Source organism: Daktulosphaira vitifoliae, unplaced genomic scaffold, assembly GCF_025091365.1.
Source record: "Daktulosphaira vitifoliae isolate Bord-2020 unplaced genomic scaffold, ASM2509136v1 Scaffold_1, whole genome shotgun sequence".
Taxonomy (NCBI): domain Eukaryota; kingdom Metazoa; phylum Arthropoda; class Insecta; order Hemiptera; family Phylloxeridae; genus Daktulosphaira; species Daktulosphaira vitifoliae.
In genome coordinates, this window is record NW_026099572.1 from 30266553 (window position 1) to 30278102 (window position 11550).

Consider the following 11550-nt stretch of genomic DNA (forward strand, 5'->3'; position numbering starts at 1 on the left):
TACCATATTGAAAAATATACTATTTTTGTATGATAATTATGGGTTTTGTATTTTATTTTAATAGAAGTTGATGTTGCTTTTGCAATTATCCATCAATTTTTTAAAATTAAACACTATCTACAGATTTGCATCGAAGCGTTTCTTATGATAGTGATTTTAATCACTGTCAGATTAAATCTATACTGGACCCTACTATGCAATGTCTCTACTATGCCGCTACCCCACTGTGCTACCGTTTTTTTATTTATCTTTTGCGTCATAAAGATTCAATTAAGTAAGCAAACAAATTTAAGGTATTAACCAAGATTAAATGTAAAATTGCAAAGAAAGAGTTTTTAAATAATATACACCTAATTATTTTTTATCTAATTGAATTACCAACGAAACATTTTGTAATGCGGGGTATTAACATCCAAACCCCCCTCATTATCCAAGTAATTTATTTTGGATTGTAAATATTAGGAGTGTATACTTATGTTTTTAAATATATATAGTATAAAGAGGTGTATACTATATTAAACAATATTATAGTATATTTTTGGATCTCGAGATGGATTACTCAAAATTGTTGGATTACATAAAATTATACACATGAAATGACATACATATTATTATGTATTATTTTTTAAATTTTAATCGTAAACGTGAGTTATAAAACTATTCCAATTTCGATTATGTTCAACTAAAATATAATTGAAATTTTGGTTTGAAAACACTCTGGAAAAATCTAAAACTTACTCGGATTTATCGGGATTGAGTAATTGGTCAAATCCTAAGTTTCAAGTAAAAAGTAAACAAATTTAAGGTATCGATTTAATCAAAAATAAATTAATTTTTCAAGCAGAATATTTTAAATTTAATTAAAAATAATTATTTTAATGTAATCGACAAATATTATATAAATAATAAAAGAAGAAAGTAGTAGTGTTTCGGTTACACTAAAATTACAGATTTTCCGTGGTAATGTTATTTTTAAATATAATTTTTAGAGGGAACATATAAATTTTTTGGGGATAATTTTTTTGGTTTTCAATTGAATAATACTCTTGAAAAATTTAAAACTTACTCGAATGTATCACGATTGAGTAACTGTTCAAATCTTAAGTTTTTGTAACAATTTTCGATAGTTTCTTTATAGAACGAATTTAGTTTACTGCATGTAATATAGACAAAGTAAGGGTCTCTTTCATTAAAATGTTCTGCTTTGTAAACTGCTATCAAATAATTTCAGTATCAATGACATTATTGTTCTGATATACATTGTTTATTTCTTTTTGAGGTATTGTTGTAAAATACTTTTATATTACTGAATTCTCTTTTAGTGTCTTCAAAAGTAAGTGATCTAATAAGATCTAAAAAGATATTTTCTATAGTTTTTTATAAAACATATTGCTTAAAAAATTCAATTTCATCAAAAATGCTATTTGTCTTGTTGTTTTCCAAAAAAAAAAAAAATCTTTGATCAATGAAGTTAATAAATGACATTGCGTTGTATAAATGTTTAAACATAGACTTAGAGCTTTTAACTTCATCTGACAAATATGAAAAACAATGGATAAAATTTTCAAATGAATTTTCATCGTGGAATTACTAACATCTATTAATGATAATATACAAATTGTCATTTAAGTACATTTATTGTTATGCAAGTATGTTTTATGAAATTTTGGTTTGCATTTGGGTTCAAAAGTTCATTTATACTTACTATTATCATCTTGTTTAATTTTTAGATTTTGTATTGACTTCCATCCATATTGTTCACGTATATGATTTAGTGTATTAATTATATATATCCTATAATCATTTTGACAAGAATTGCAATGAACATCTTGATTTTGTTTTAAAATCCAAATGGCGTTAAATAATAGAATTACTGAATAAATATTCATTGAAATATTTAAAAATAAAAAATGTATTTAGTATCAAATAAAAAATAATATACTAAACTTCATGAGTGTTATTAGAGGTCGCAACACGTTGTGGGGAAGAAGTTGGGAGAAGAATAGATGATACCTGACAGTGATTAAAATTATTATCATAAGACATGCTTCGATGCAAATCTGTAGGTAATATTTAATTTTAAGAAATTGGTGGATTATTCCAAAAGCAAAATGAACTCCTATTTCCTTTTTTTATCGTGAATACAAGTTTATGATATATAAATGTAATGAATAAATATTTAATAAATTTAAGTTTATTTATTATTTAATAGATAATAATTTTTTTCAAATTCGACGACCCTTAGCATATAGAAGATAGGTCGTCAAGACAAATTTGTTTTTAATTTATATTACGTAACATAAGCTTTAATTTAACATATGTTTAAAGGACGTAGTATTTTCTAAACAGTTTTAAAAGTCAAAAAAATTAACTTTTGTGAAAAATTTGCTATTTTGAATCCTTTCCTATGTAGTATTATATTTTAATACATGTAATAAATAATACATATACTTAATAAAAAGATATCATCAAATCAGTGTTCCCTCTGTGAACAAAATGAATAAAAAAATAATACTCTTACACAAAATTCAATTAACTTCTTACACATTCCATATTGACTAATCAACTACAACAAAAAATATCTTAAGAATCTCGCCAGAGGTCTCTAAATCACTTTTTCGGGCTATAAAAACAGACATTTTTTTTCCAAAAGAACGCTACTCTCTACTCTTCTTGGTCAATGTTCACACACATGGAATCTGCGTCGGTATATGGTTCGCTTTCAGTTACAATTCTGTATCAAATCTACACCATTTTTTACATTCCATTTTGAAGTCGAAAGGACTTAGAAGAATTATTATACATTTTTTTTCGCCTGAACACTTTTTGGTGATACAAACATTTCAACACATAAAACATATTGATATTTGATTTATTTATATTTTTTATAAACCTTAACACACCTTAAAAATATATGATTACATTGCATTATATTCTATTACTTACTGAAGCGCCATAATCTGGCTGGATAGAGTACTAGTGCAATAATATTATAATCAAAGTTTTAATTAAATACAAGTTTTCTTCAAAGTCTCTCCACTTGTCGACTAGCTAGTCTGATCAATGTGGGGACCATCGGAGTGTAGAACACTAACATAACTTATTTTGCATAAATCAATAGTACAGTCGCATCTAACCAAGGTCGTCCTTCAGGTGACTGAAAAGACGTAGGCCACATATCATAAAGTTCACTGCATAAAGTTTTTTAAAAATATTATTTGAGATTTCATGTTGGCACAACCAGCTACGAAATACAAATAAATGGTAGTCAAAATATTATTCTAATTACCTATGCAATTAGAAAGTGTCTCTCCAATTGTCAACCAGTCAGTATGATCTTTTTTTAAATCCTTTTTGTACTTAGGTTTTTTATTAGATTGTCATAAATACATATTACATGAAAAAATATTTTAAATCTATTCAAATTTTATCAAGACATTAAAAAAAAATGTTTTACATTTAAATAGTTTTAAATTGCATAAAATATTTGTTTGAAAATGCCGTTTTTTACAGTAGCTTAATTTTGAGATATTTGTCTACATTTTTAAAATTATAGGGGTTTTCCATTATTTGTTTTCTATTTTCAACTAGATTAAAATCGGTCCAGCAAATAATAATAATTTTTATGGACAGCCATTAATTTCTCATCATCGTATCGAAACTTAAAAATAATTTCAAAAAGATGTTAAAAAAAATCTTCTTAATTGAGTGTATTATAAAATTGGATTGCATTTGTAAAAATCGATTGTTAAATTCAGAAGAAACCTAATTTTTTATTATTATTTTTTTGAACAATTTATACAATAATAAACTTTAAAAATTTGAATACTATAGACTGGAAATTAATAAATATCAATGTCAAATTATTTATCTCCGTAGTTTAAACCTATTACTATATCAAACCTAATTCGACAATAAATACTTTAAAATATTAGAAATGGGTGATTTTAATTGTCTATATGCAAGAAAATGACTAAGTAACTTGTTAATGAATAAATGAGAATTTTTTACAATTTTAAAGTGTATATCTTTAAGTACATGAGAGTTGTGATCATTTCACCAATCGTTGAAAAAAATTAGCCAAGTGAGTGCTGATAAAAATGAATGACAGACACGAAGAAAAAACACGTAGTAAAATAGTTTTAATGTGAATAAGAATTTGGTTTTCACAAGGGAATACCACAGTGATGGAGTCCTTAATATTCGTTTAAGTTATATGATTTAAATAAGATAAATATTAAACGAGTTTTTAATTTTTTTCTATACTTAGTAAAATTAAGAAAAAATGTAAAAAAGTAATAACTATTGAAGGGCAAACCCCTCACCTCATACCCCTAGCGATAAATACATTAGTCTTACATTGCATTTGTTTGTTCATAAAAAAAAAGTCAATTTAAGCTAGTTCAAAATGTCAGTCATTTTTCTTGCTTAAAAGAAGCAAAAAATTTAAAATAAGTTTAACTTATATTCAATGTAATTTAGATACACATAATGTTTATAAAAATCAGTGGCCTAATTGCCCCTTTTAAGGTATTTTAAAATAAAAAAATAGCCCAGTTTTCACTTTTATAAAAAGTAATAACTGTCTAAAATTGAAATTGAAAAACAAAAATATGCACAAGACAATTTCATATTTATTTATTTATTTCTTTTTGGTATATTATAAAATATATGTTTTATAATAAAAAATTGGTCCATGACCCACCTTTCTTTCTACACCAATACAGTTTTCAATAATTTCATAAAAACACATTCAAATAAATTTTTATACTTTTCTGAATTTTTCAATTTTTAAACAAAAATAGTACTTTTTTCATTAACTTTGGTGTCCGTATTCACTATAAACGTTAGTCCAAATTAAAGCATATTGCATAAGCATTTAAAGAAGATATATGTATAAAAGTGTCAGTATTTTTGGAACAATTTAAATGTTTTTAAAAGTTAAGTTGAAAAAGTTAATATTTTATGCAATAATGGCTATTTTAAATTCCCCCCTGATTGTGATATGAACTATCATTTGATACCATAGAAAAATTGTAAAAAAAATTCAAAATTTAATCAATTTCAAAATGATATAGAAACGCAACGAAAATTAAAATAAAAGTTTTTGATAAAAAAATTTTTCTTTAAAACTTATATATAAATGACAATTTTCAAATATTAGAAAAAAATGTTAATAAAAAAATTTTTTTTTTTGTAATTTTGTTCAATTGCAAAAAATAACTTAAAACTTATTTTAAATATAGTCAAACAAAAATTATCTGATTAAAAAAACTATAATTATATGTGGTTAAATAATTTTTTTTCATCCATTCATTGTTAGAAAACCTTAAATTTAATTTTCCTAAACATGAAAGAATGTACTTATCCTAATCGTTCATACGTTATGACATCTTAATATATTATGTATTGCGGGCGGTGTACACATACACGAGTACCCGCGCTAGACACCCACTCAGTGAATTAAAATATTATAATGGATGAACTACATTGTATAATAAAAAATGTTAGTAATTATTTGTTCCATTATATTCTGAAGTTAAAAATAAGGGATTTTATTTAAAAAAATTAAATTTAAGGTTTTTTATCGTTGAAAGAATAAAAAAAAATATACACATTGTTACAGTTTTTTGAATGAAATAATTGATTCATCAGCTAATATTGACTTTTTAGAATCATCTCTTATAATTTAATGGGACGTCAAATTAATTTTTCAAATGGCAGTATACATAATTAACTAGCTTATAAAATAGAAAATAATCTAATCAAGAAAATGATTGGTCGATAAAAAAATTCGGACCAATATTTCGGAAGTTATTAACAATTTAAAGTAATGATTGGTGATGAGGAGTGAGTACTGCTATTTTTATGACAAGTTATTTTCTATCCGTACTCATCCTTTCGTCTAGGTATAAAAATGAGAATAAATTCTGAAGTATTAGTCCAAAATGTTTATCAACCAGTTATTTTTTCAATTTAATTAAATATGTATGTTGCTATTTAGGAAAATAAAGTTGATACACCTTTAAGTTATTAGGGATGATTCTAAAAAGTCATTAGGTAATAAATCAAGAATTACAATATATTTTTTCCTTTTTTTATAATATTTTATGTTATACACATTTTCTTATTTATTTGAATTATATTTTATGTAACTAAAACAAATCAAAAAGAATTTTACAATATTATGTTTATTTTGTGACTAATCAAGTGTTTTATGATAAACCGATCACTCTGTAGTTTATTCATAAAATTAACTTAAGTTGCTTTGATTTCCATTATTTTAATTAACCGCAGAATATCAGTGAAAAATAAGTAATTATTATAATGCAATTATGTTGAATATTCCATTATTTAATTATTAATGCAATGTAATATATAATTAAAATTCATAATATTATGATACTATAATGTATTTTAAAAATAACCAATTGTGATAAGTAATATAAATATGAGTTATTAACAACCAGTTCCTTGAAGTATTTACGGCAAAAAGTTATAGCTTTTAAATATTTTAATATACATATTAAAAACTTATTACTCCAATCAATCTATGATTTTAATATAACCTTGGGAATTAAACCTTGAATTAATAAGTGTGTACATGATTTATGTCAGTACTATCAATGAGTTTGAATAAACTGATATGATTATATAGAATCATAAATATTGAATATAGCTAAAAAAATTCATCTCAAGAAAGTTTAACACTTAAAGACTTTTTTTGATAAAACTTCATACCATGTTTTTGAAAAAAACAAAAGCTTATAATACGTTTCATAGACTTTAAGCTAGATGAAAACATAACTATCGAAACTCAAATAAACAGTTGATTGGTTAATATGAAATGATGTCACAGTTACAAAGTTTAATTATAGATAATTTAATCTAAATGAAGAATACATTTGCCCTATTTATTTTGTTTGTGTTTTGGAAATAAAAACTATTAGTTTTGTTATGAAATGATTAGATTCGTTTAATATTTAATAATAAAAAATACGTGAGATTGCAATGGAAATTACTGCCTAGTGTTTGTTTTCACGCGTAAACACTGTGTATTGTGCTTATAGTATTAAAACTGTTTGCATTAGACATTGAATCTAAATTATGAAATTGTACTCATAAAAATATTTTAAACAAAAAAATGAAAAAAACTTGTAGGAGAAATATATTTCAAGTTTTGTACATGCACGTTTAAATACTGCCTATGTTCGTTGTTAACTGTGTTAACAGTTTTTACAGTCAACTAGACTATACTAGTCCAGTTAACAGTCTAATTTATTAGCCATATCTTTGTTGACAAAACAGTTTTAAAAATACTTTTTTTTATGACTAATAAACTATAGTCGAAATTCTTACCTTTTGAGCTCTAAACATAGTTTCAAACTGAAAAATTTCTTCGGGTTTTGGATCGAATGATAGACCACAAGCAGGTGGTGTCATGATTACAGCAACCATTCGGCACATGCATAAGATTCCAATGGCGACCAACGTTGCAGTGGTTTCAGACACAATTTCATGCAAATTAAAATGCAATATCGTTGTGTCTAACAATTGTTCTTGGTACACATATACTATCAAGCCAGTCATAAAATGTGCATATATAAATGCTCTAGAAGTTATCAAGAAGGCTATTCTTGATTTGTGAGGTTTATTAAAATACCTTATGAGGGGATTTCCAGTGAATGATAAAATCTATTTCATCGTAAAAAAATAAAATTTTCTATGAGTAAAATTTAATGTAAATAAACTAAACTTTTTTAAGACTTTAAAATTGTATACTATGTATATACAATATATACAAATATATAAATAATATAATATATTGATTCGAACCTAAAAAAAGGAAATTTGAAAAAATTTTATTTGATATTTTAGGAGCCCCTTGTATGACTGATATAAAGAAATTATTATAGACTAAATTACACTAAATTAAAATAAAAATTCAAAAAATTAAAGAAGGTTATGCTAATAAAACAAGAAAATTTTAGCAGTATATCAACATTATTTTATCAGTCCTGAACTTGAAAAATTCTAAATCCGACCCTTATTATTTGCCTTTAAAAATTACTTTAAGACCATATTTCTTTCTATTTGTTTACATAATACATTTATTGTAAATATAATAGAATATTCTACAGACTACAGACCAAAGATTACAAAGTATTATCAGGCTCAATTATAAAATAATTAAAAAATTGCATACTTTAGATTATATTAGAACAAAAAATAATCAAGTTTTAATGAAAATTATTAAAGTTTATATATATATATATATATACATGTATTCTATACTTTATGGGTTTGCTTCAGAAGTAAAACAAAATTAAGTTACCTTGTTCACTATAATATATTCTTTTTTATCTCATAAGTTGTAACTTTTACCAAGCTGATTGATCTAACAAAAAATTTAAGTTAAGAAGGAATAATGTATTCCATATACCTATCAACTAAATATATAAAATATTGATATAAAGACGTGTAAAATATGAACGAATACTGACGGCTATTGATCTGTAATTATCATTGTTGCGTAATTAAATAAATTCATATCAGTAATAACTTGAGTGCAATTTAAATATCTAGAATCGGAGAAATATTCTGTTTTATCAGTCGTATGTTTCATAATAACTTAATAAACAACTATTCATAAATTACTTGTATTGATTTTACTAGTAAATTAATAAAACAAATTAAAATTTATTCGTTTACTTTTTTAAATACAATAATCAATTTTAATAATTTTAAAATAAAATCATGATAAAATTGAAAAAAAAAATTGTTTAATTATTAATGTAATAATAAATGGATGTATTAATACTGACCAACTGTACAACAATGCAGAAAACAATAGCTAGCCAAGGATAAGAAGCTTTGTGGTAATGAACGAACAGTTCATAAGAACCTCGCCATATTATAATGACAAACGTGGATACGACAAAAACGTGTAAGAAAACATCGATAACGGTAAGCGCCCGGTAACTCCACGGCTTAAAACGTTCCTCGGGTGACCATTTCGGCCGATACGGTTTACCGGATCGTCCTAAAGATGACATTCAAGAGATACGTGTAATGCGTTCGATTCGAAACGGTTTACGTACAACGATAACAAACTAATCCACAGCGGTACCTGAACCGAATGTCATAACGCATGTTACGATAATAATATTGTGTTAAATAAAGGAGCAGTTTAGTTGCGATCGTTTTAATCTAAAATTATAATCTTATCGTCTCTGAAGAATAGAATGTTACCTTTGCTTTGACAAGAGCACTCCCGACGGCCAATATACGAGTTTTTCAAGGGTGTTTTGATTGTTATAGTAGGAGTAGTTGTTTGATATGTTGAGAATAGATTATTATATCAATAAATATAATAATAATAATAATACATTTTATTTGAATAAATTAAAATTAAGTATTAAGCAATTTTAAACGCCTGAGCTGCAAAAAAAAAATATATAAGAATCATCAACATTTTTCAAGTGTTACTTATAACACCTTAAATAAAATATTAATCAATAATTGAAAAATAAAATAACACAAATCAATTTAATTCACAACTTTATCACATAAGAACTTCGACAATTATGATCACAATATCCGCGTAACGATATCTAGAGCACGAAAAGAACAGACCAGAATAAGGGTTTGCTCTGCCTTTTTATAATACTTTTAACCCCCAAAAATCATCACTGTTTATTTCTTACAGTATAACTGTTTATTGATAACTTAGCATAAAATACAAAAATGATTACAGATGAATGGAGTATATAAATCATTTTGACATTTTATTTATAACATCAACAATATTTTTCACTCATAAGATTAGGTTTGATACAATACATTTATTTATTAAAATTAGAATAAAAAAGATAACAAAAATAATTTATGATTGAATTGTGTGTATTATAATATAATTAAACAGTGTAAGTTTGTTGAATGTTTCTTTTAAATGTTTATTTAAATTATTTTTGTTAGAAAAGGATTATGTTCTTCTAAGAATATAATTTATAAATATCCCATGTTATGGTAGTGACGAGTTTATTACGCCACCAACAGAATAAAATTATTTCAATTTTGTAACACTCTTAAGTATTTCATTAGATAAAAATGCATAATTAAATTATTAATTTAATTGAACCATTAAAATTTTAACTAAAAATAAAATAAATAACATATTAGTTTTAAATGTCACTTAATATTATCGAAAAAAAATTCTTTGCTACCATATAATCGAAAGACAAAATTACAGAAACTATTTTGTTTGAACAAAATATATAAATGCATATAATTTCTAACCCTAGTCATGAACTTGTTCGAATAACGTATTTGGTTTTACAATTATTATAAACAAACATATATTTTTGTCAACTTTCATATATAATGCTTTAGATAATTTTTGAGTGAAAAAATAATTACAGCTTTGATATATATTATTAAAACTATAAGTGATACATTTCAAAATTGTTTGCTTTAATTAATTTTTAATCAAAAATAATAATTTTTTTTTGTTTCTGATTTTTTTTTTTGTGGCGCTGATTTCGACTATGTCTTTAATTTTTCTCTACCATCAATATTTTAGCAACAATTTGTGTATTTAAAAATAGAGTTTTTCACATAAAATATCAATTAAACATATCAATTAAAATATCAATTATGACGAGAATTTTTTTTCATTGTAGTATAATTATTAACACACACATATATATATATGATCAAAACAAAATTTATCTATTCCTTTTTAGGTTATTCAAATAACCATTTGTTAACATATGTTTCAAACTAATCCCATAGAATTCATTCATAATGCCCACACCACGGATTCTGTCATAAATACAGTATCTTAGGAATTTTAAAAGGGAACGCTAGTTTATTACCTCAAGACTACATTTTATATATTTTTAGAGAATAGATTTTTTTGTATGGAAAAATTTTATGATGCTTTTGGTCAATATTTTTTCGAAAATTTAAATTTTGTAAAATAACTTATTATATTTTTTGTATTAATATCGTAATATATCATTTAAAAAGAAATATTAATCATTTCTATGTAACTCTTAGTGTTTAAACAGATAATACAATTGAACATTTCGAAATTATGTTCCTTATAGTTATATTCTATAGTTTCCAACTAATTACTAGTAATATCAAAAATTAGTAGCAATGGTAAAAATTTAATTGCAGATTTGAAATTAATGCGTAAAATAGGTTTAGAAAAATAAATAATGAAAATTCCTTATAGACCAATAAGTCTTACTTCTTTTCTTCTTAAGACTATGGAGAAACTTATTGATAGGTACATCAAGGAGGGGCCTCTTAAGGAAAACCCTTTACATGAAAACCAACATGCGTATCAAACGGGAAAATATACTGATACAGCTCTACACTGCTTAATTACTAAGATAGGGAAAGCTGTAGAGAATAAAATGTATGCAGTAGGTATATTCCTGGACATCGAAGGGGCTTTTGACAATACTCTCTTCGATGCTATGTGTGAATCTGCACAACAGCATGGAATAGAACCACTTATTATTAAGTGGATAGAATCCA

The 11550-nt window shown here is 24.5% G+C and overlaps 2 protein-coding genes across 3 annotated transcripts in view; both read right to left on the reverse strand.

Annotated features, from left to right (window-relative positions):
- Window positions 1–3864, reverse strand: part of LOC126894048 (uncharacterized) — a 6226-nt gene extending 2362 nt beyond the window's left edge. Inside the window, exon 1 of the mRNA XM_050664695.1 lies at window positions 2947–3864. Coding sequence (XP_050520652.1) covers window positions 2947–2957 — 11 coding nt within the window. The 5' untranslated portion in view covers window positions 2958–3864. The remainder of the gene's footprint in view (window positions 1–2946) is intronic.
- The window catches only part of LOC126894043 (uncharacterized), a 22544-nt gene extending 13185 nt beyond the window's left edge, over window positions 1–9359 (reverse strand). The window contains exons 1-2 of one of the 2 annotated variants that reach the window (XM_050664689.1): window positions 8826–9359; window positions 7360–7695 (exon numbers count right to left, since the gene is read on the reverse strand). In XM_050664689.1, the coding sequence (XP_050520646.1) occupies window positions 7360–7695; window positions 8826–9056 (567 nt within the window). In that variant the 5' untranslated portion in view covers window positions 9057–9359. The remainder of the gene's footprint in view (window positions 1–7359; window positions 7696–8825) is intronic. The other variant, XM_050664687.1, reaches the window with a different exon arrangement.
- Window positions 9360–11550: the final 2191 nt, after the last annotated feature.